The 24,498-nt window shown below is 36.8% G+C and overlaps 2 protein-coding genes and 1 long non-coding RNA gene across 7 annotated transcripts; 2 read left to right on the forward strand and 1 right to left on the reverse strand.

The window, feature by feature from the left end:
• The first annotated feature begins 43 nt into the window (after positions 1–43).
• PPIL3 (peptidylprolyl isomerase like 3) lies at positions 44–9,106 on the forward strand. Of its 4 annotated transcripts, none has more exons than XM_032480089.1 (7): positions 44–115; positions 958–1,038; positions 2,249–2,323; positions 3,378–3,471; positions 3,828–3,895; positions 6,557–6,675; positions 8,743–9,106. In XM_032480089.1, the coding sequence occupies exons 2-7, from the start codon at positions 1,036–1,038 to the stop codon at positions 8,867–8,869; spliced, it is 486 nt and encodes a 161-aa protein (XP_032335980.1). In that variant the 5' UTR covers positions 44–115; positions 958–1,035; the 3' UTR covers positions 8,870–9,106. The 4 variants fall into 4 exon arrangements, with proteins under 4 accessions (XP_032335980.1, XP_014419184.2, XP_032335982.1 ...); XM_014563698.2 differs by lacking the exon at positions 44–115 and adding an exon at positions 128–435; XM_032480091.1 differs by lacking the exon at positions 44–115 and adding an exon at positions 476–504.
• On the reverse strand, positions 6,674–15,265 carry LOC116663747. Of its 2 annotated transcripts, none has more exons than XR_004320058.1 (3): positions 15,093–15,265; positions 13,675–13,723; positions 6,674–7,785 (listed from the first exon to the last, which is right to left on the reverse strand). It is a non-coding gene; the product is annotated as an uncharacterized LOC116663747 (long non-coding RNA). The 2 variants fall into 2 exon arrangements; XR_004320057.1 differs by lacking the exon at positions 6,674–7,785 and adding an exon at positions 11,268–11,911 and having other exon boundaries at positions 13,597–13,723.
• On the forward strand, positions 15,250–24,498 carry CLK1 (CDC like kinase 1). Its single transcript, XM_006189956.3, has 13 exons — positions 15,250–15,403; positions 16,816–16,976; positions 17,382–17,610; positions 18,635–18,725; positions 19,143–19,209; positions 21,195–21,311; positions 21,395–21,561; positions 22,100–22,194; positions 22,288–22,417; positions 23,014–23,096; positions 23,556–23,635; positions 23,909–23,999; positions 24,121–24,498. Exons 2-13 carry the CDS (start codon positions 16,816–16,818, stop codon positions 24,262–24,264), a joined length of 1,455 nt encoding a protein of 484 aa, XP_006190018.1. The 5' UTR covers positions 15,250–15,403; the 3' UTR covers positions 24,265–24,498.

A 24,498-nucleotide genomic window follows, 5' to 3' on the forward strand; every position in this document is an offset into this window, starting at 1 on the left:
ACTTCCGGTCCTGCGCGGAACTTCTTGGCGTAGTGGGCGGGGGTGGGAGGAACCCGGCGGGGGTGGGAGGAACCAGGCGGAAGTGGGCTTTCCCAGTTTTACATCTGAGTCCGAGGTATTTCTAGAGGTTGCTCAGAATTATGCTTCTTGTCCTAGTGTAATTATTAAGCGAGCCCCCCTTTCGCGGTCAGAAGTGTTCTGGTGGGGATAAATTACATTGTCTCCCTAGTTCTGGTCCTTCTGGTTTGAGATCGGAGGGAGGAGGCGGGGAGGAAGAAGGAGGCGAGCAGGCGAGGGGCGTTCTCGCAAATGGGTCCCCTTCTCGACTTCCGGTGCCTGAAGAAACTAGTTTCGAAAATACAGACCCAAGGGGGCACCCGCGATTGCGTCTTTGCTGTTTTAACAACAGCTGTGCTAATCGAAGTGGTTAAGTAGGTACGGTGTAAAGTCACTTATTCTTTCATTCACTTAACTCAAATGCTTGCAGGGTGCTGTGTTTTTCGAGTGAGTTTCCTGGACGGGTAAGGTGTTGAAATAAGACAATAAAGCATATAGTGTATTAGTACTAAGCGTTATGGGTAAAGGAAATTAAGGCAGCTTTAAATGGAGTTAATCAGGTCAGTGAGACCTGACTTTTGAGCAGAGGCTTGGTGAGGAAAATAACCATTTCAGGTAAAGTGAACCCCCAGTGCCTAGATCCCAAGGCGGGAATATCCCGCCTTGTTAGAGAACTTGCAAGGAGGCTCTTAAAAGAAGAGTGAACAGGGGAAGTAAGAGGTTGAGGGGTTTAAGTTGTGTAAGATAGCCTCATCCGTTTCCATAACCGGATTTTTATTACTTGCCGGGGATGGGGTCGGAGTGGGGAGAGTGTACTTCGAGAGTTTTTCTTTTAAATATTTAGTAAAAGATGAGCATGTTTGAGTTAAGGAAATGAACTTTATTTTTTTTCTTTTGTAGAGACTCATTTTTAAACTTATCCCAATAAACTGAGAAAGTAACAAACAGTAAGTACTTCCTGAAACTATCAGAAGAAAAATGGTAAGTTTTATAGAATTATTATGTCTTTCATTATAAGTAATTTTTAGAAATTCAAGGGAAATAAAACTGCATGGAAATTGCAATGACAAGATAGAGAAAGGATACAGTGTAAAATTATTCTAAACAAAACCAGAAATAAGCGAAATAACTTTAAATCTTTGTTTTTCACTTAAAACACACAATTTACCTTTTATGGAAAAAGATTGATTACAAAGTGGATAGAGATAGGAAGAAGGTGTTGCAGGAGTGGAAGAGTGTAGCCAGGTGTGGTAATTTTAACTGAACAATTTTGCGCATGATCTAAGGAGGGCAGCTAGAGCTTAACTGGAAGAAAAGCGTTGTGCCCCACCTCCACCACACACACATTTACACTCATACTCCTGCCCTCTGTTCAACCTAGTCATAACTCTCACTACTAGATATTTTTGTAAAAAAGAAGTGAAATTAAAAAGGAAGCCTCAGAATAGTTTTCTACCCTTTCTGGAATGGAGCAACAAAAGGAGTATTCTAGCTACCAAAACAACAGATTAAACAAACAAGCAAGCAAGAGCCCTATGGTTAACCTCTGCACATTTAGGATCTGGGAACACTTACGCTTTTTATGTCTGTTGTCTTTAGTGTAGAAAGAAATTGTCTTTTAACTGTCTCTCACAATTAAATTACATAAGGGAAATGGTGAAAACTATGTAAAATTCATTTTCTTAGTGGGTGTATAGTATAGCTCAGTGGTAGAGCACGTCCTTAGCATGTGCAAGGTCCTGGGTTCAATCCCCAGCACCTTCATTAAAAAATTTTTTTTCCTAATTCATTTAACTCATTGTCTGTTTTTCAATAAATATTAATGATTTAGTGAATTGCCATTTAAATCAGTAATGCTAACATAAAAATATTTTTATTTATGAAAAATTCAAATTTAATGTAATTATTTCCATCACAATATTTGCTCCTAAATTTTTAGCATAGATACCATTTTACCTTACCATTCATATTTATCTTCTGGAGTTTTTTTTCTACTGATGAAATAAATTTTGAAGAAATACAACTTATCTCTCAGAGCTACTATGTGAACAGGTCATCTCTGTAATGGTGTTTCTTTTTATTTTTGTTCAGTTTATCATCTTTAGTATCTAGTTACGGAGATGATAAAGTGCATAAAGTCACTTGAAGAAATCTCATTTTTTTTCTCATGTTCTCTCCCTCTCTTTTTTAGTCGGTGACATTGCATACAGACGTAGGTGATATTAAAATAGAAATCTTCTGTGAGAGGACACCCAAAACATGTGAAGTGAGTACCATAATGTACATATGAAAAATGAGTTAATGCAACAGGATAACTATTTTGAAATTGAGTCATCTAACTTAACATAAAAAAAACTTTTCTATAAAAACCATTGTCAAGAAAAACCACCAATCATAATTTCTGGCCTCATTTCCACTTCCTTTTCTGATACCAAAGGTGGACAAAGAAAAGTTAGATAATTTTTCTCTAACCATAGAGTAGCTGGTATCTTTTTCTTTTAGCTTGTTTTCCTCAGGAAATGTAAATAATCATTAGATATTAGGTAATAGAACTGTTCCATACATTATTTCACTTTTTTAAATGACAAGGATGGAAGGAAAGAGTCAGCTATGTATATTCATTAATTCAACAATTTATTTGTGAAAGGCTGTCTTGCCCGTATCTGAAACACAGTGATGAACAAGAGACATTCCTTGCTCTTGTGGAGCTATTATTCTACCTGGGAAGATAGGCTGGGGGTGGGGGGTGGGGTAAAAATTATTTCCAGAAAAAAAGCATTTCTAAAGGTTGACAATGCTTTGAAGAAAATGAAGTATTGAGATAGAGAATAATGGGAAATGATTTATTTAAAAGGAGGGCAAGCCTAGCCAAGGAAGTTATACTTTAAAAACTGAGTGTGAAATGTAATGAAGGCATCTCCATGCAAAGACTTATAAAAAGAACATTCCAGGCATAGAGATAGCAGGTACGAGGGCCTCAAGGTGGGAAAGTCTGCCTTTTTTAGATGAATTTTCAGAAGGCTGATGGGGTTAGCATAGTAAGCAGCAGGGAAGAGTATACTGTCATTTTGAGATGTAGAAGTGTAGGCCAGGTCATGCAGGCCTTGTTAGACTCTGCTGAGGACTTTGTGTTTTAGTCCAAGAGCAGAAGAAAGCTATTTAAATGTTTTAGGCAGGGAAGTGACATTGTCTAAAGTAATGCCTTAAAAAGACATAGTTTAAATATGCTTTTGTGGTGTTTTCAATAAATACAGTTGGTTCCTTATCTTAAATGTGTTTCTGCTACATCATATCTCAATCGTTATTTTTATTCTCTTCAGAATTTCTTGGCTCTTTGTGCCAGTAATTACTACAATGGCTGTATATTTCATAGAAATATCAAGGGTTTCATGGTTCAAACGGGAGATCCGACAGGTAAGTTATCCCAATAATATCTAGGGAATTGGGTACACAGTGTGAAGAAGAGAATAGACAAAAAAATAGACAAATAAAAGAATGTGGAGTTTTTATAACTTATTTTTAAGCAGAAGCTACTAGCACTGAGCCCTAAAATATGAAAAATATTGATAAAGGAGGGAGAGTTTTTGGTTTTTGTAGAGACATTTTATTTTTCTGATCTTTAAAGTTAAATTTTGGGAAGTAAGAGGACATATCAAATTTTATTTGTATTTAAGAGTTATACTATGTAAACTAGCCCTTATGTTTAGAAAATGAACCCTTTTTCAACTTTAATTAAATACTTCTTTTCATTTATTTGTCTGGTAATACAGGTACGGGAAGAGGAGGTAACAGTATCTGGGGCAAGAAGTTTGAGGATGAATACAGTGAATATCTTAAGGTATATCTGAAATACTTCAAAATCTATTTTTTCATGCCTTGTTTATGGGAACTTTGATACATATGTTGTAGTAATACAAGTTAAAATAATTAGTAAACAAATACACTTTTTTGGTATTTTTTGCACACTTGATAAATGATGTCAGGAAGAAGATATAAATGGCAGTTCTAGCCTAATATATACTGGAATCTCACCATCACACGGATCTTGACACAAAGTGAGCTCATCTTTTGGTCCAATCTGAAATTTTAAATCAGTAATATACCTAAGGGGCTTAATGACTCACTACAAAATTCATGTTGAATGACATGAATCATTGGTCTTTTTTGAGAGTGGGAAGGAAAGACTATCAGACCTCCTGGTGGCAATAATGCCCATTATCAGTCTCCAACTTTTATCATCTTTTGTTAAATGTTTGAATATTCCTGAATTAACTTTGTCTGTGGTAGATCTCAACTAGGTTAAAAAGAAGTGCATATAAATAAATCTTCAGCATGGTAAAATTAGATATTTATATTTCCTTTGGGGTTTTTTTTTTTTTTGTATTTTTCAAACTTTTTAAAGAAATTTTTTTCTAAAGTTAAGAAACTAGTACATACCTTTTTTTAAAAAAAAAAAATCAGTTCCACTCCTTAGAGAAGACATCAGTTAACAATTTATTTTGTGATCTTTCAAACTTGTACCGTGCATAGAATGATAACTTTATAATTAGAAAAAAAGAGATCAATTCTCATCAATCAAAATATATAATTTAGTATATTATATTTCAGTTATAGTAAAATATACTCAGCAAAACTTCTGAAAATTATTCACTGCAGTTTTTATCTCTAGATGGGGGAACTCAGAGTAGTTTATCTTTTGGCTTTTCTATCATAAAGAAATATTGTTACAAAGTTTGGGTTGGGAGGTGATAAATTGTTTAAGAAGTCATCCTTTTCCTGAATTGGAAACAAAACAATTTTTTAGGCATTAATTATTGACTGCTTCCATGGTACTAATCTGCTATCCTATACCAGTGGTTTTCAAACTTTGCTGCTACAGACTCACCTATGGAAGTTTTAAAAATATAAAAGATTAGGGCCTTACCTCCTAAATCTAGAGAAAAAGTCAGTAGAACTGATTAGGACCATGATTATAATTTAAGGTTCTCTGGTGATTCCTATGTAGCCAAGGTTAAGAACTATTTTCTTATATACCACAGTTGAGAATGTGCATTGAATATTCATATACTCTAACCCAGAAATTCCATTCCCAAGTGTTTACCTTAGAGAAACTCTTGCATGTGTGCACCAGGAAACATGTACAACAGTGTTCCTAGGGTTGTACAAAACAACCCAAATGTCAATTAATCTTTAAATGGACAAATTGTAATATATTCAATTGTAAAATATTATACAGCAGTAAAAGAAATCAGAACTATAGCTATATATACATATATGTATCTTAGAAACATAATATTAAGTGTAGAAAGCATTTCCCAGAAGGCTACAAATAGTATGATGCTATTTTATTGAGCTCAGAAATGAATGAAAGGAAACAATATATTGTTTAAGTAGGTATAAAGATATTAGAATAATGTTTACCTGTTGGAGAGGCTAAGGTGATAGCTGAGAGGAGCACATAGGCATATGCAACAGTTTGATAAATTTTACTTCTTATAGTTTGGAAACAGGTTGATGAGTGCTTATTTTATTAAGCTGTAAGTGGTACATACATTCTTATGTATGTATCAAATACTATACTTGATTGGAGGTCACCTTTTAGGGAGACAATAAAGCATTAGTATCTCAATGTAGCTGCATCTCTGTGGCTTGTCTCATTTGGGTCCCCTGACGAATAGCTAATCATTGAGTTACTTATATTTGGGCACCCCTCGGTAATGTGGTCCTATCTGTCTTCAATCTTATCAGTAAAGTGTACGTAGTCCCTTATATAATGAATGTTAGAGCTCGATGAGGCCTTCCTTAGATCATCCAGTGCTGGGGTTATGAACTAACTGCCCATAGGTGGAAGACCCGCAGATGCATTCTCTATGGCCATTGGTTCCAAAAATATTGTAAATGTCATGAGGCAAGAGATACATTATTCCTTTTGCCAGATCCGACCACTCTCTTACATTCATGGGCATGGGTAAAATTGGGCATGTTTATATTCTGCCCACTTATCAATTTATTATTTGCTGAGCCTTGTGAGCATTTGAATTATGAATAAACCCCTGAATAGTCCAAACTCCCTTGTTTTACAGATAAAGAAACTATCCAGAGTCCACTGTATGTGTGAAGAGATTATGGGGATTTTGGTTTTGTTGTCTGCCTGATCATTTGTCTCATGCCAGCACACTGTTACTTAATATAAATGTAAGGATTATTTCTATCATATACTGCTATTGCCAAAAGTGTTTGTGGCTGTACTTTTCCAAAGTGAAAATGAAATTAATTGTGGAATATGATTGGATATATAAACAATTTACATACAAGTTTTCAGAGATACAGATAATACAGAAACTGAATATTTGGACTAGCCCTAATAGAAGCTGATTAGATGTTTTCTTGATCCCTTAAATATTGGAAAAGTAAAGAGTACATGTCTTGTTTTAGTCCTATTTTGGGGATACTTATGTAAAGACACAGTTAAATTAATAGTGTGGTCTCTCTTTTTCAGCACAATGTTAGAGGTGTTGTATCTATGGCTAATAATGGCCCAAACACCAGTGGATCTCAGTTCTTTATCACCTATGGCAAGCAGCCACATCTGGACATGAAATACACAGTGTTCGGAAAGTGAGTATTCTGGTTATGGTTTTCTTTAAGTCTACCACTAAGTCTAGCCCTGTGACCTCAGGAAACTTAAAATTTCTCTCAGAATCAGTTTCCTTATTTTGTAAAAGAGGGGCCAGTACTTTTTTTCAGGATTATTATGCAAGTTAGCAGTCATTTATCTGTTTTCATTAAGAATAGCATATTGCAGCAGCTAACAGATCTGAATTACAGTGGCTTAAAAAAGATGGACTGGGGTGGACTCAATAAAATCAGGCTTCTGTGAATAAGGGGACAAGGGAGGGTATAGCTCAAGTGGTAGACTGCATGCTTAGTATGCACAAGGTTCTAGGTTCAATCCCCAGTACCTGCTCTAAAAATAAATATAAATAAACCTAATCACTCCCCTCCAAAAACACCCCAAAATAAAAAAATAAAATAAAGATTAAAAAATGATAATTAAAAAAAGAAGGGGAGACTGGATCCTAGGGAGGTGTTCAGCAGTCTCTGCCAGAATATCCATTACAAGAACTGTACCTGGGAATTGCTTTTATAAATCAACAGAAAGTCAGTTTGTCAACAAATATTTACTATACTCCATAAACCAAGGCACAGTTCTAGGGTTTGTTTTATCTAAAACAATGGTTCAGATGCCAACCTAGGTTACTTAAAAATACAAGAGTCAGCAACTTTCTTTCTCCTTCCATATCATGTCTAATTTATAGATTAATAATAATCAACGAAGAGGAATTTTACAGCCTGTAATAGTTTTTGTGTGTATATGGATAATCTAGATTCCTTTCCTTTTATTTTCTCCCTAACCTACCATTCAGAATTACTGATCAGTAATTACCAGGACTTATTTTACATGATTTGTAACAAAACTATACTTTAGGACAAGGATTCTTAACCTTCGGTCTAGTAACTCCTTGAAATTGTGTTTTGTGTAAATGCACACACAGTTTTTTTGGGAACATGATAGACAGCTTTCCACTGGTTCCCAAAGGGGCCCATGTCCCAGATACTTAACTAGACTTACCTCAATGCTACATGCCCTTTTTTTCTCTTTCTTTTTTTTTTTTTTTTTTTTTTGCCTGAGATTTGTTTCCTGTATCCTCTGTTTCTGTTACTGACCTAGAAGGTAGGAAAGCCTTTAAAACTTAACGATTTAAAGACCTTAATTCTCCTACATTTGGGAGTAAAATCAAAAGCTTTTGATTATAGTACCATTTTAGTGGAAATGTAAAATAAAATGTAAATCTGATACTTCTTTTAAAATTTATTTTTATTTATTTATTTTTTGGGGTGCAGTAATTAGATTTATTTATTTATTTTAATGGAGATACTGGGGACTGAACCCAGGACCTTGTGCATGCTAAATGTGCACTCTACCACTGAGCTATACATTTCCCTGCTGTTACCTTTTTTTTTTTAAGTTCATTGTGTTTTGAGAATTGATTTGAATTGCACTAAAAGGTATAATCTAAAAAGCCACATTTTCTTGGCAGATGTTTCAGACTAACTTTCGAGAACATATTTGAAATACAGCTCTCAATATTTTTTTTTCTTGCAAAAACATGAAATGAGCTTGCTGGAAGTGGGCTTAACTATCTTTTCTGCTATTCTAATGACTGCTTTTAGTTGTCCAGAAGCAAAAAATAAAACACCATATTTAAACAATAAAGTGCAAAGTGGCCACTTACTTCAGGACCTTCAGTGTAGGGAAGAACTGATGATGGTGTCATTCTTACATACTTTCTTTAGGTATTTTCTATAGCAAAGAAAACCTATGACTGGTTATATTGGCTCCACTTTTAGCTATTTTGTGTGAATGAGGCAGAATACAGTGTTTGGATACATTAGTGGAAATATTCCTGCCCACTGCTATTGTTGTCTAAAGGCATAAGAATGTTGGCCCATACCTATGGCAGAAAATCAACACAGCATTTTATCATACACTCAACTAGGGAATTCAAAGAACTATGAGGCATGGTTCTTTTTTCTTAGGGAGAGTATAATTGCTATAGGTATCTGGATATTATGTTTCAATCTCAGAAGAAATGTTAAAACATGATATTGTTTTTCTTTCAGGGTAATAGATGGTTTGGAGACTCTAGATGAATTGGAGAAGTTACCAGTCAATGAGAAGACATATCGACCTCTTAATGATGTACACATTAAGGACATAACTATTCATGCCAACCCATTTGCTCAGTAGCTATAATAGACCTGAAAAAATATTTGGCAGACTACTAAAGAATCACACCTATTTTGGTTTACCCAGTGTTAATTATGTCAAGAGATTACATCATCGGCTGCTTGTTTACCAGTAGGATATTCTATGAGTTGGTGGTAACAAAGGGAGCCAGTTTTTACTCTTATTCTTATAGCATGTTCTTTACTGTAACTATTATCCAATGTATTTTTTAAAGTTTAATTAAAAAAAAAAAAAAAACCCTGTTTAGATTTGTTTCTACATATAAACACTCATTCTTAAATGCTGAGTCTTGGGGGTGGGGAGGGGATAGCTCAAGTGGTAGAACACATGCTTAGCATGCATGAGGTCCTGGGTTCAATCCCCAGAACCTCCTCTAAGAATTAAATAAATAAATAAGCCTAATTACCTCCCCCAACCAAAAAAAAAAAAAAAAAAAAAAGGATAAATGCTGAGTCTCAAGTCCAGGCATTTTTGATGCACCTAATTACATCCTCATATATAGTTCACATTCTGGAAGTATTATTTTCTATTAATTTATTCGCTTGGTACAGTTAGAAAGAGGAAGGACAGATAAAGAGATGGCCTAGAAAGGCCAGTCAATCCATTTGCTGTTTTCCCTGGACTTTAAATTTATAATAAAGGCTTGGAGAAGTCCTGGAGTATAGTAAACACTCAGAATTTCCCAACTGATTTGCCCATGGAACTTTTTTTTAAGTGTATCTTTTAGGAGTAGGCAGTGGCAGAAAAAAAAATAAAAATAAAGTATACCTTTTAAAACATTGCAGGATAGAGTTCCACAGATAATCCACTTGAAAAATACAATTAGTTGTAGAGTCCTAGTCTGTCTGAACCACAACTCTGCCCCCTACTAGTGACTTTAGGCAAGTTAACATTTCTAAGCTTTAATTTTCTCATCCATAAATAATATTCCTTCATATGACTATTGTGAGGATTAAATGAAATAACATGTGTAACACTTCTGGCATGTAACAAGTGTTCTGAAGCAAGTAAATGGAAGCTGCTCTCCTACCACAGCAGGGCTCTAACCTAATCAAGCCATTTAGCAGGCTCTCCCATTGATTTGATCAAGAATTATGCCCCACTCACTGTCTAAATCACCTAGATTAGATTTTGGGTATTACTAAAACTGATAGCAAAATTCTTGTTTTGTATCATTTCTGCAGATGGCTGATATAATTAATGTTTTGATTCTTCCTTAACTGCAGTTTGGGAGTTAATTTGTAGTTATACTCTTGTTACTATCAGTACCCTCCATACCTTCCACTAAACCAAGGGGCCAATTATACTAATTTGATCACTTAAATTTAATCATTAGTATCTAGAATTAGCATTAAGGCTTTTTTGGGCCAGAATTTGGTTTGCCACTTCTTATACTTGATATTTTTCTTTTCTAAACATGTCACTGAATTTTTCGTCACCACCCTTGAGAGGATTTCACTGATTATCAGGATTTTTTTTACTGACTGACATTCCTCAATTTTTATTCCAAACTGCCATTTTTTTAGTGGTGCCAACATGGTGACTTTTTAGTTCTTAGTTCTTAGTTCTTAGAGCTCATTCTTAGGTCTACTCAGTTATAGACATAAGTATCTCATAGATGAGGAGGTATACTGGCTGCCCACCTTGGGCCTCTTGTAGGTACCATGAGGATCAAAATCCAGAACACTGATTTCTGTCCACTCATACTGAATTGACCTGTTCACTGATCACATTAGCAGTTCTGTTCCATGTATTACTTGGCAGTAAATATGAACTACTTAGAAGACTAGAATATTGCTGATCAACTCAAATTCTCTTTAAAACAAAAGTAATATAGTTCCCCATTTAGATCAGAGTTTGGCAAACTACAGCTCTCAGACTGGCTACCTGTTTTGCAAGTAACATCTTCTTGGAACTCATTCCCATTTGTTTACATAATGCCTCTGGCTGTTTTGTGCTACAACAGCAGAGTTGATTGGATGTGACAAATACCAAATGGCCGGCAAGCTGCAAGCCTAGAATATTTACTATCTGGCCCTTTAGGAAAGTTTGGCAACCCTTGATCCAGACTATCAGAAGTTGCCAGATAATTATGGTTTCACAGCAAAGGGAGTTGGATGAGTTTAAGGGATAATATAATCAAACAATATCTGAAACCTCCTTCACCACTCTAGAATTGTACCTGACCTATCCCTTAGAATTCTTGAGTCCTATTTAATCTTGGTTTGGAGCTCTCTTTTGAGTAGAAGGCCTGCAGACCTTCTAGTTAATGGCAAATTGAATAGTTGTAATTTATACCTTGTTGAACTTGGAAATTTCCAAATCCATTTAGCATACATTTATAAGCTACCTATGTAAGGCATTTTTTTTCTCTATTTTGGTTTTTGTTTTGTTTTGGTTTTGTGTGTGGGGGAGTGTATGTATTTTTTTTTTTTTTTGCATTTTTTTTATGTTGGGTATTTCGGAAGATATGTATTTTTGTTTGAAAAACTAAAACTAGTAATTTACTGAGCTGCTTCCAGATTTGGAAACAAAGGTGCACAGGACAATGCCTACTCTATGAGAGCACTAAGGAGCTAAAAGATACTGTACATCGATACATTTTAATACACAGGACTTAACTTTTAATCAGTTTAGTGAACTGGATAGATTAGTTACTATTTCACTAGTGAATTAAAAAGGAAACTGATGGTTCTTTTCCATTCAATTTGTACCAATTGTGGTTCAGGTAGTGGATGGGAACGCCACATAATAATTTTAAAGGAAATCTAGAATATATGACAATGGAAATTAAAAAAATAAATAAATTATAATGAAAAAGGAATTAACCCCAATCTTTTTTTTTCTATGTAAAGTATGAGTATTTATTTCAAGCTTTAGATCCCAATTGATTTCAAAAAACAAAATCTGATTTCTCTTCTCAGAGTAGTTGAGGCCTCCCTCCTTGTTAGGATGATTTTCTGGGGGCTGAAGGGGCCCTGTGCCCTTAGCAACACAATTCACCAGGCTTAGCAGAGTCCCTGATGCCCATTGTACCGCAGTCTTAAGAAGAGAAAGAAACAAAACTCACCACCAGGGGCTGAACAAATGCACACACGCTAATGTAAATGAGCAGCTAAACCTTGGCAAATTTGCTTTTTTTTAAAAAGTGTTTTGTGTGGGTTTTAGCCTTTTTTTTTTTTCTTTTGCTACCCAGCATATGCAGCACTTGTGAACTCCCAATGGGTTCCCAGCTTTAAATACATTAAACATCTTGATGAAAGACTAATTCTTCAAGAATCTAAAAACAGACCAAATGTGTTTCACTGTGAACACTTTGTAGAGATGATGTGAGGTGGGAGTTTGGGTTTAAAGAAACGGAAAAAAAAGAATCAATCCAGTGATGGGAGGGCAAAGAATGCAAGAATTCAGACATTCTGTGGAGGGTTACGATCTGTCCGTTAAGAGGTCCATAAAAAGAAGCAAACTGAGATCCACAAGGGGAGTCAGCAGGAGCCGTGTTTGTTTTCCCCACCCCTGTGATAGGTTTTTGCTGAGGGGCCACTGCTAGGTCCCCACTTGCTCCCCTCCCTTTGGCCTGAGACCCAAATCTTTATAAAGTTGCAAATGTTAAAACTGATGGTGTAGGGAATAATAAAATAATAGAACAAGAATATAAAAAGCAGTGTATATAGGAGTTTAATTACTGCAGTATCCAAAATTATTTTAAAAAAGAGAAGTTATTCCATAAATTGTGTTAGGATAACTGATAAATGACATGGATGAAAAAAAGCAAAAGAACTTCAGCTCACAGGATACACCAAAATTCCACATGGATAAAAGAGCTGCTTTTTAAAGAAAACACAATAAACTTAAAACATTTCAAAGAACTCCTCTGGAGACGAATGGAATTTCTCAGTTTACAAACTTGACAAAAGCAAAGATGGACTAGGTTTAACTACATGAAAATAAAAAACTTTTTTTGCAATTTAAAAGGACAAAAGAGAACTGTATGATCAAAACCAGTAAGGTATGAATGAGCAAGTCACAAGAGAAAAGAAAAAATGTTCAATTCCACTCATTAAAAAATAAAGTTACAAGTTCAGTTTCCACCCAAATAACATTTTTTAATGTTACACACTAAGTTAGGGTGGCCATAACAAAGTACCAGAAACTGGGTGGCTTAAACAGCAGAAATTTTTCTCACAGTTCTAGGGACTAGAAGTTGGTGTGGGGAGGGCTGTTTACTCTGAGGCCTTTTTCCTTGGCTTGTAGATGACCATCTCCTGTCTACATTACCTTTCCCCTGTGTGTGTGTGTGTATCCTAATCTCTTTTCATTTAACACCAGCTAAATTGGATTAGGGCCCTCCCTAATGACCTCATTTAGTCATAATTACTTTGGTAAAGACCCTATCATCTGGTTCTGTAAGAATGAAGTCACTAGCCCGTAGAGTCACTGATCTTCAACACACCCTGAAAGGAGCTCAGGGTGGAGATCAGGAATGACGCACTCTGTGCTCTGGGAGAAACTGGCAAAACAAGCCCTCAGACCAATATTTTCAGAAGAGTTCATGAGCCCAGTGTCTTGCACCTCCTCACATGTAGAAAAGCGCTAAAATCATTATCAAGTCTCTCAAGGAGACATCTGCTCCTCAAGACTAGCAGCAAACCTCTGCCAAAATGTGTGCCTGACTGCATGTAACCCCCTTCACTAAAATCACATATAATACTGACCTCTCCACCTACCTCTTTTGAGCAGTTCTTCAGAATAATCTGAGAAGCTGCCTCCTGGGCCATAGTCCTCATTTAATTCACAGCTCTCACCTTTTCTTGGTGCACTTTTTTCAGTTGACACTCCAAATACAGTCGCACTCTGAAATAGTAGGGGTTAAGACTTAAACATATGAGTGTGCGTGTAGGGGGTGGGGGTAGGGAGGGCATTGTCCTCCAAACATTCAACCCGTAACATGCACTGAGACACTAAAACAGCTAATTTCATTAATGAAACTTTCAGTTTATCCCAAATCAGTAATTAGTTGGATGCGAGCTTTGCTACATTTAAAACCATTCTGCAAAGCAGTTTTGGCAATATGTTCAAGATTTTTTTCAGTCTTTCATCCTGTAGTTTTACTGTGTTTTCTCCTAAAGAAATTTCTCTCTACACAGTCATTCACTGCAATTCTTCCCTGTAAGAGAATATGGTTGATGCCCATCTTGTAGACTGTTGTTAGGATTGAGAACTATGCAGTGTTTAGCTCAATGACCATGATTAGCTGTTAAACTCCAAAGACTAGGATTCCCTAGGTTTCCCTAACAATTAAATATGCTGTTAAACACATTCCGAACAGCTATACATTTTACAAGTTATTGTGAGGAATTTCTCCCTCACAGGTGAAATATTTACCTTATATTTAGTGATCCTGACCCCATGTAACAATTTGGACACTAATGGTTTTAAAGCATTTTCAAATCTGTTAGGAGAAGCGGCTTAAGAAAAGCAAATCAGAAGAGGAAATTTGGCAATGTGTATTCCTCATCCTCTACCAGACAGTAGTTGTGAATCCGTATTGGGCTGGTTATCTACGTTGCTCTCCTGTGCAAATGACTAGAAAATTATGCTTTAACGTAACGCGTGATAATTTTACGTGTTCTTCCAAGTTTGAATGCCTTATGTGAGGATTTTTTTTCAGGTGACAAAATGGAGAAGGGGCGGAGCGTGGGGGGGTCAGGATCAGCAACTACTTTGTTGTATGAAATCGCAGCTTGAATTTTGTACAGAAGTTGCTTCATGATAATTCTGTCCTCTCTTAATGACTTTCCCTGTTCCCCTTTTACAGTTTACTTGAGCTTTACATCGCAGAGGCTCGCTTAATGCGAAAATGTTGCGTAATTATGAAGAGTCCCCACTTCCTGTCTCCAGGCTCTTGCTCACATTTCTTCAAATTTTCAAACCCTGGGGAAAACCTTTCCAATTCAGTTTCAGTGCGTGTGGGTCTCAGCCACTAAAGATTTTACTAGTTTTAAATAGGTCTCAAAACCTTAGCAAAAGCCCAAATCTAGACAGTAACTAATTAGGCTCTATTCAATGCAGGTGGCTTCATTTTTTTTTTAAAGCATTGTTTTAGTAGTTGCATCAGGGCACAGGCTATTTTGTATCTGCTTCCCTCACTTTCCCTTATTTCTAGCGTTCACATGCGCGAATTTTAAAGAGCATGGACGAGTTTCTTCCCCCCAACACTTACTCTGTTTTCTCACACTCCGAACGGAGAGCCTGGCCAACATGGCCGCCGCCGCCAACAACCTCCCTTCTTCCTCCCTCCACCTTCTGCCCCAGCGCTTCCGAGCCCGCGCCTGCGCACGAGGCGGCCAAGGCGCGCCGGCCCCCTCCCCGCGGCGGAGACGCGCTTGCTGTGTCATCGTGTTTTCCCGGAGAGTTCGGACGCTGCGGCTGTCAGCTCCATCTTGTTTTGGAGTCCGTCGCAGCCGGCTGAGGTTTCTCCGTTGTTGTCTTGCAATCATCGTCTCCTTGGGCTTGGAGTCTTTGGCCAGGACGGTAAGACACAAGAGGAAGCGGGCTAGGGGTCAGGGCCTCTTTTCTGTGCCTCGAGACCGCTGGTGACGGTCCCCTCCAGGCTGGTTGGTCGCCCGCAGTCTCCAGCACGATGACCCCCTTTCCCCCCTGCATGTCCCCGCCCCTGGCTGCACAAAGGTGGCCTGCTCGCTTTCTATGCTTTGCCGAGCCCGACGCTGCGAACTTCTGTTCGAATTGCGACGCCCCCAGACTCTGTCGGAGGGGAGTCGCAGGGTTTGCTCGGCAGGGAGAGCTTCTCGAATGTTCGTCTTCCCCAGAGGGAGTGGGGAGGGCCGAGCCCGGGCGCCCGCAAGCGCCATGTTGTCTGCGCCCGCGGCCGAGCTGTCGCCGAGCTGTAAGATGGCGGCGGGGCGGAGGCGGCCGAGTTGTGGCCTGGGTGGCGTTTCCTTGGGTTCTGGAATTTGTGTAGGTCACGCTCTTAGAGAACTTGTTTATTAACAGATGGAGAGAGAGATGACAGCGATACCACTGATGCTGAGTCTTAAACAGTTCGAGGGAAAACGGCGAGTGTCTTTGCCCGTAGTGGTGTCAACAAAAATCGGGTTTAGGAACCCGGGGAAAGAGAAATAATGTTACATCTGAAGGAGTGGGTGGGAGAGGTCAGGCGACCGGGAATTCTAGGCGTAGGAATTTGCCTCTCCTCCCCCATTTCTTGGGAACAGTAGGAACTTTTCATAACAGAGTTGTGTTCAGCGACGAGATGGAGCCGGGCGGGCGGATGGTTCTCGTGTGTACTGCAGTTGATGAAAAGTCGTTTTTATATGTCTTTTTCAAGTTGTTGGGCATTTTTGTTCGCAACCTTTCTGAAAGGAAAGTGGCTTGCACATTGATAGTGTAAGTTGTTTTTAGGCTAAACTAGGTTTTGTTATATATAGGACGTGCTGGGGAGTGGTGGTTTTTACCAGTGCCATGGTTGGCTTCCGTGTATAATGAAAGGCCTTGTTAGTTTGATTCACCTCCCTTAAGGAAGTATAATGATGGTTCTGTTGCGAAGAAGAAAATTAAAATTGCGTTTAAGTTGGAGTCAGGTTTCGGATACACATGTAAATGGGTGAATTACGTGTAATAAATGTATGTTCCTGCCGGGAAAGGGTTTTTCCCAAAGTTGATAAATTGAGATTCCTTTGTTTTTTCCCCCTTACACTCTTCCAATAAATTTGAGCATGACGTATAAAGTTAAGGCTCCAGATTTTGGGACAACAAAATCATTGGGCTTATCGGTGATTTCCGGTTAGGGTGACAGTGACTTTTGAACTTAAATTTAAAAGAACAATTAAAACGTCACAACTACAGTTAATTTGCAAGGAGGAGTTAGATAAACAGTGTTGACGTGTGGGTTACAATTTAACTGGAGAAACTTGTCTTGTTTGTAGATGAGACACTCAAAGAGAACTTACTGTCCTGATTGGGATGAAAAAGATTGGGATTATGGAAAATGGAGGAGCAGCAGCAGTCGCAAAAGAAGGAAGAGATCACATAGCAGTGCACGGGAGAACAAGCGCTGCAAATACAATCACTCTAAAACATCTGATAGGTAAGGAGGGTATTTAAAGTGTCTCAGTATAAAAGTGCATTTTTCCTACCATGTTACATGTCGGTTGTATCTCAGTAAAACGGGGCGAAGATACATTTTTACAGTTAAAACAATGTATCAACTTAAAAACTGATTATCATTGGTTTCTGTTTCCAATAATGGCTTGTGATGGTTGCAAAGTTGTATGTGGTTTTTCTGTTTGTTTTTGGGTGGGAAAAGCATGAAATTTTATTAAGAGTACTGTTTTGGGAGGGGAGGATGTAGCTCAGTGCTAGAGTGACTCTTAAGCATGCACAAGGTCCTGGGTTCAATCCCCAGCACCTGAATCAATCAATCAATCAGCATTTTAAGAGATTGAGAATTTGAAGATATTTTGTGTTAACACAAAGCACTTTCTTCTTCTAGCCATTATTTGGAAAGCAGATCCATAAATGAGAAAGATTATCATAGTCGACGCTACATTGATGAGTACAGAAATGACTACAGTCAAGGATGTGAACTTGGACATCGCCATAGAGATCATGAAAGCAGATATCAGAACCATAGTAGCAAGTCCTCTGGTAGAAGTGGCAGAAGTAGTTATAAAAGCAAACACAGAATTCACCACAGTACTTCGCATCATCGTTCACATGGGGTATGAGCTCTTTTAAAATATTTTGGAAATTTTATTTCCCATGTGGAACAGGAAAACTTGAATTTGTGTTTGATCATTTGAGGAAGTTCTGTTTAAGATGAAGTCATCTCATTTTTAACTTGCAGGATTCTTTCTGTGTTTGTGCATTGGATTAGGAAATTCCTGAAATACAGTACATGTTTAGTTATATAGTAAGATTTTATTAGTAGTTGGCAACTAATTGTCGTTACAGTGGAAAAGTGAAGGTAATTTGATTTAGGTTAGCTTATAGCAGGGATTACAAGATATTCTGAAAGATTTTTTTATGGTACTACAAGAAATCTGATTTGTTTTGATAAAGTCTTATTACAAATAGGAATAGGATTTTTATTTTTGTATAATTGAGGATTATGCGTGCCTCTGATTATTCTGGCAAAGCATGTGCTCTAGTTTTTTTCCCCACTAAACCACTTAACAGATTTGAAGATTATGGGTTATGTGTTCATTTGGAGGTCAAATTCAGATGACATTTTAAATACCTTAGTGTAATTGTGTGCCAAATATTTTTTTCTCCCCAAAATTAAGATTTTTATTTTATTTACTGTTTTAATATTTGTTTTCTTAGATAGCTAGGAAATTAATTTGGCCACGGTCTACTTCTGACAAGTAAATATTATAAACATCCTACAATTTTGCAACATTAAATTAGAACACTAGAAACGTAAAATTATGTTTCAGTGAATGCTACAACTAAGCATTTTTTTTTTTAAAGAACAATTGTATTATGTTTTGTTGCCTTGCCACTTTGAGTATCTTATCTGAAAATCTGTTCCTTGCCATGTTTTTCTCCTGTTAACATAAACTATGTGCCCTGTGAATTTCTGGGGACTGAATTTGAAATTGCTCCTGCCAACCGTTTGTGGCCTGGCGCGTATCTGAATGCCTGAATATCTCCCCGCTGAATGAATTTCGTATTCTGCCCTGAATTCACTCGGGTATATTGATTGGCTGGATGATCTTGGTGCCGCCCACTTGACGTTTCCAGAAGAGTCACCGAAGGAAAAGAACCAGGAGTGTAGAGGATGATGAGGAGGGTCACCTGATCTGTCAGAGTGGAGACGTACTAAGTGCAAGATGTATAGAATATTTTTCAACACTTCTTAACTTTTCAGATAACATAATCTTTATATAGATTAAGATTTCAGGGATTTGGAAATCTTTTTTCTTTCTCTGTTTTTGTTTGTTTTGTTTTTTTTTTTGTTTTTTTTCCATTTCTTTTGGTGGGGGGGGATTGTGTTTTTACTTTCTTTAGAAATTTAATGTTTGTTATGCAGAACTTCCAAAACAGTAAATCAAGTTAATGAAATTAGCTTAAAAATGGAATTATACCTAAAAATAGTTTTGTTTTGTTTTTTTTGGCAGTGTTGACCAATAAAATGTCTAGTGATGAGGAAATTTGTAGTATCAACTAGAATAATCTGCATTTGATAGCCTTTATTATAAGTAAACTGTTTCCACTTCTTGATATAACTAAGTTTTATTTCTTTTTTTAGATGAAATTGTTGATACTTTAGGTGAAGGAGCTTTTGGAAAAGTCGTGGAGTGCATTGATCATAAAGCGTAAGTTTCCTGGCCTTGGATTGCACTTGGGAAGGTGAACAGTATAGAAAATTAATTTAGCTTCAGGATATAGTCTGACCATAAATTAGACATGTCATTGTATCCTTTTAGCTGTGGTTTTTGACTTAGGTGTAACAAACTCCCAGTAAAAGTTACTAGCCTGTTGTATTTTGAGCAGTAGCTATTAATAGTATGTGTAAGCCTCTAATTTCAAGCTGAGAACAGATTTTGTTTCAAGAAGTATTTTGTTGTCCTACTAGGACATTGTTAAGGCCTTTTTTTTTTTTTTTTTTTTTTTTTTGCTGTTGTTTGTTTTTGTTTTGTTTTTTTCCTAGATCAGTGGTTTTCAGCCTTTGTTTTATGTTAGGAGTCCATGAGCTTTGCTTACCCCAGGCATTGAACCAGCCTTCAGGGTAGTTACCTAGGAACCTTTATTTTTAGAAAGTAACGTAGTTGATCCTGATGATACATCTAGGGCTGAGAACTCTTTTGTTTGATGTCACAAGTTTTAACTTTTTATGCCCTTCAGACTTCTGAATGAAGTTTCTTAAGATAGTATAAGAATAGATAAACAAGTTTATACTTGTTTGAATGAAAAAGTAATGAAAAAGAATACGAAAACAAATAAATGATTGAAACAGACGTATGATTGAAACATTGTGCTGTACACCAGAAATTGAGGCAACATTGTGGACTAACTATACTTAAAGTTTTTTTTTTAAATGTTAAAAAATAAGATAGTGTAAGAAATTTTTTCTCTAAATTTCTTGTTTGAATTTTTTTCCCATTTGGAATGGCAAAGCTTTTGTAAATGAATTACTAGAAGAGGTTTCCTACCATTGGTTGATAAGGTTCTGAGAACTAGAGCTTTAAACTTTGCTCCCAGTTTGGTAACCTGGACCAAAGAAAGATTGAAATATTTGCCAGTGATTGGTACTGTAAGAGGAAACTGTTTTATGTACATTTGTTTTAAGTCTTAGTTTGAATGTCAATAGAGGTGATACCGTTAGAGCAGGCAGATAGCTAGGTATGAGCAGAGAAAGGAGGACACAGGCCAAATGGCAGGAATTGGGCAGAAAGGAGGGACACAAGCCAAATGCAGGAAACCACACATCATGTAAGCAGCAGGGATCCTTGGGCAGACAAAGAAAAGCAGGAGCCTTGGGGCTGATAAGGGATCATGCTTTTTGGGGTGACTAGTGGCCTGGAGAAGAACAAAGAAAGGTGAGAAAAGGCAGAAATTTCTAGTGTCAGAATGTAACCTTTTGCTCATTATGCCCTCATTTCAATAAAATTAGCCTTGCAGATCAGATGTACCCATCATGCACTGATGCCTTGACACTTCCAATCCAGACTAAATAAGGACAAAAATCCCTCCTCCCTTTGGGAAGGTGGAGTTGGGATGATAATCAGGGAATACGATCCCAAACCCTTCCCTCCCCAGTGAATATTCTGCCCATTCATTTTTACACCCTATGTAGCTAACTTGCCAAAGAAACTTAGGGCAGCCACTCACCTGAGTCTGCCCGCTCTCCCCCTGAGAGTGTACTGTCCATCTTTTAATAAATCCTCACTTTACCTTTTTAACCACTACATCTTGTCTCTGAATTCTTTCTGGGACGGGACAAGAACCTGGAACACCGGTTGCATCTGTTGGCAACAATACTATCCCAATATTGTGAAGTTAAAGCTATTGATACCTAGTTGAAAGGACATCATGTGAGTGGTGGTCTGATGAAAGAAATTTGTGTCATTCAACATGTATTGACATGTTGACCCTACCAAATGCCCGAAGATCATTCTAGTTTCTTAACATTGACTTGAAGTTAGAGTACTTACATATAATCAGACGAAACTGAATGCTACACCATAAATTTTAAAAAGTGGGTCAGAGAAGTAGTAGTAGAGTTTGAAGAGTGATAAGAGAAATGGAATTGGATATTATCTTTATCATTTTTCTAACTTGAACTTACTCTCTTTAACAGGGGAGGTAGGCATGTGGCAGTAAAAATAGTTAAAAATGTGGATAGATATTGTGAAGCCGCTCGCTCAGAAATACAAGTTCTGGAACACTTAAATACAACAGACCCCAGCAGTGCATTGTAAGTATCAAAATAAAATTTCAAAAATGGCCTCAGTTGGAATTGCGAGAGGCTGTACTCAGTTGTTTTTCATGTGTTTATAGCCGCTGTGTCCAGATGTTGGAGTGGTTTGAGCATCATGGTCACGTTTGCATTGTGTTTGAACTACTAGGACTTAGTACGTATGACTTTATTAAGGAAAATGGTTTTCTGCCGTTTCGACTGGATCATATCAGGAAGATGGCTTATCAGATATGCAAGTCTGTGAATTGTAAGTACTTGGCATATATTCTAGAAACTTGAGTTTACTGAGACTGATTTTAATGCCAGATCAATTTGGATCTTTAAGGAAAAAATAAGGTCTAACATATAGGACTTGGAAGCCTGGCTTAAGAGTAGGTAGGAGAAAGGTGGTGTTGATTACAAAACTGTTGGTAAGTTTATTGCATTTCATTGAGTAATATTGTTGTGTCTAAGACTGTCATTTAGCCTTTCTGGTTTCTAAAAAAAATAATCTAGAATCAGTGAGTTAAAATTAAGGAAAGACAAATCTCAGCTTCAGAAGGGAAGGATACTTCTTTCTTCACTTTTTAAGCAGTTAACTGTCAGTGAACTAATTTTTTAGAAGGGTGGCGGATTTTATTTGGTCCTGATGGTTTTCTAGCGGGCTGTTGAATGTTGACCACTTCTTTGGACATGTGAGAAGGCATCCAGAGAGGATTTTTGTTACCAGGCTTTGGGGTTTCGTTAGGTTAGGTTTTCTGGTTTTGACTTTTATAATACAGGAACTTACTCTGTTTTGTTCTCAGTTCTGCACAGTAATAAGTTGACTCACACAGATTTAAAGCCTGAAAACATCTTATTTGTACAGTCTGACTACACAGAGGCGTATAATCCCAAAATGGTGAGTCTTTGATGTTTTGTCTTCACAGTTCCAAATGAGTGTTTTATGCCTTCTTAGTATTATGCATCTTTAATCATCATTTATGATTTTCAGAAACGTGATGAACGCACTTTAATAAATCCAGATATTAAAGTTGTAGACTTTGGAAGTGCAACATACGATGATGAACATCACAGTACACTGGTGTCTACAAGACATTATAGGGCACCTGAAGTTATTTTAGGTAAGTATTTCTTAATTGTGCTTTGAGAACCAGTATATGTCTTTATTGAAGCTGACTTTAAAATTTATTTACAGTTCTACATTTTATTCTTTGTGGGACTTTATCTTTTTCCCTTTTAGGGATTAGTATAATAAAACACATTAAGGATTTTAAACTCTTTATTTGTTCCAGATAGCCCTAGGACTTTGAGTAAGTGGCTTAACCTTTCTAGAATTTAGTTTGCCTGTTTGTAATATGTGGTGGGATTTTAAAACATAACCATTTAATGCCTGTTATATTCCATACACTTCATGTCTGTCTAGTCAGTCTTCATGTGGTATAGATGGCTCCCATTTTATAAATTAGGAAGTGGAGGCTCAGGAAAAAAATGCTTTTCCTTAATCAATACTCCCAGAAGAGTGTGCCAGGTTTGGGACTTGAAATCAAATGTCTCCAGAGCCCTAATTATATCCTATGCTACTGTATTATGTTTAAACTTGGATTAAGTGATTCCTTTAGGTTCTTTCCAGCTCAAACATCAGATTATATACTTTTTAAAAACATGTTGTTGAGAAGTATTGAGGATTTTTTCATTAACAGTTTGGTTTGATTTGCAGCTCTAGGATGGTCCCAGCCGTGCGATGTCTGGAGTATAGGATGTATTCTTATTGAATATTACCTTGGATTTACAGTATTTCCAGTAAGTGACAATGATCTGTTTCAGTGGCTTTGCAAAAGTAAATTGCTATTATATGAATGAACACTTTAACACAAAGTACACACATTTAGGTCATGCTTTTTTCTTCCTTGTTAAAGACTATCAATTGTGGATAAATACAAAGAAGTAAAAATCTCATGTCATCTGACACTGTTGGGCATTTGTATTTCCTTCATAATTTATCATTTTATTTAAAACATTTCTCAGTATATTACAGTACATTACATTTGTTTTATTTAGGGAAGTTATTGGTGAACTTGTTCTGTAGGCCTTAATTTTTTCTTGTGCTGTATAACTTGCTAAAGGTATGCCTTTTTTCAGCGATCACCTTCCTTGTGACTTGTAATAATCTATGGACTAAAAATTTAGCAGCTCTGTTAAATAAGAACAAAGTGTAGTGTGCAAGTAGAGATAATTAAAAACTTTTCTTTATTATTTTAGACACATGATAGTAAGGAACACTTGGCAATGATGGAAAGGATTCTTGGACCTTTACCAAAACATATGATACAGAAAACCAGGTATGTCTTATTTAAGAGTAAGTGCTATCATTAATACTACTTGCTCAAGTGTTCTGGTCAGAACTTTATAACACAGTGAAGTCAGACCTAATGCTTTATCACTTTTAAATAGTAGACTACCTTGCTGGGGAAGCCTGTTAATACTTCTGTGCTGCTTTTTAAATCTCTGGAAAGGTGTTGATTTAATTGATAGATCAGTCACCTTTGCTAGATGTTGTTAAGTTTTCATTCTCAGCACTCATACACTCAGAATGGATATTGACTTACTCTTAGGAAACGTAAATACTTCCATCATGATCGCTTAGACTGGGATGAACACAGTTCTGCTGGCAGATACGTTTCAAGGCGCTGTAAACCCCTGAAGGTAAGCCTGGGTTTTTGCTTAAATGGTCAAAACCTTGAGTTACCCCTCTTAACGGGGTAGAAATGAAATTACAGTAAATGGTAGTAGAAAAGGCTATTGACTGTATTTCTTTTCCTTTCAGGAATTTATGCTTTCTCAGGATGCTGAACATGAGCTTCTCTTTGACCTCATTGAGAAAATGTTGGAGTATGATCCAGCTAAAAGGATTACTCTTAAAGAAGCCTTAAAGCATCCTTTCTTTTGCCCCCTTAAAAAGACTATATAAATCTTTAATTGTTCCGCGCTCTTAAAAGAGATTGTATGGACTGTATCAGTCTAATTTTTAACTATTAAGTTATCTTGTACAGTTTTTGTAAATTTCTACATTTTTGTATTGCCGTGTTTTGTTTGGATGACTTGATTTAAGTAAATAGCGAAATAATGAACATCTTTTTCAGTAATTACTGTATAACCTGATTTATTGAGAATAAATTTGTGCTTATGAAATTTATATGAATTA

Source organism: Camelus ferus, chromosome 5 (assembly GCF_009834535.1).
Source record: "Camelus ferus isolate YT-003-E chromosome 5, BCGSAC_Cfer_1.0, whole genome shotgun sequence".
Taxonomy (NCBI): Eukaryota; Metazoa; Chordata; class Mammalia; order Artiodactyla; family Camelidae; genus Camelus; species Camelus ferus.

What these genes read in the sequence shown, in the direction of transcription:
- PPIL3 (XM_032480089.1), top strand. An exon ending in AATACAGTGAATATCTTAAG is followed by an intron (nt 3,896 to 6,556) that starts GTATATCTGAAA and finishes TCTCTTTTTCAG; the next exon opens with CACAATGTTAGAGGTGTTGT. An exon ending in AAATACACAGTGTTCGGAAA is followed by an intron (nt 6,676 to 8,742) that starts GTGAGTATTCTG and finishes TTTTTCTTTCAG; the next exon opens with GGTAATAGATGGTTTGGAGA.
- CLK1 (XM_006189956.3), top strand. Translation starts at nt 16,816, where the DNA reads ATGAGACACTCAAAGAGAACTTACTGTCCTGATTGGGATGAAAAAGAT. An exon ending in ACAGACCCCAGCAGTGCATT is followed by an intron (nt 21,312 to 21,394) that starts GTAAGTATCAAA and finishes ATGTGTTTATAG; the next exon opens with CCGCTGTGTCCAGATGTTGG. An exon ending in CATATGATACAGAAAACCAG is followed by an intron (nt 23,636 to 23,908) that starts GTATGTCTTATT and finishes ACTTACTCTTAG; the next exon opens with GAAACGTAAATACTTCCATC.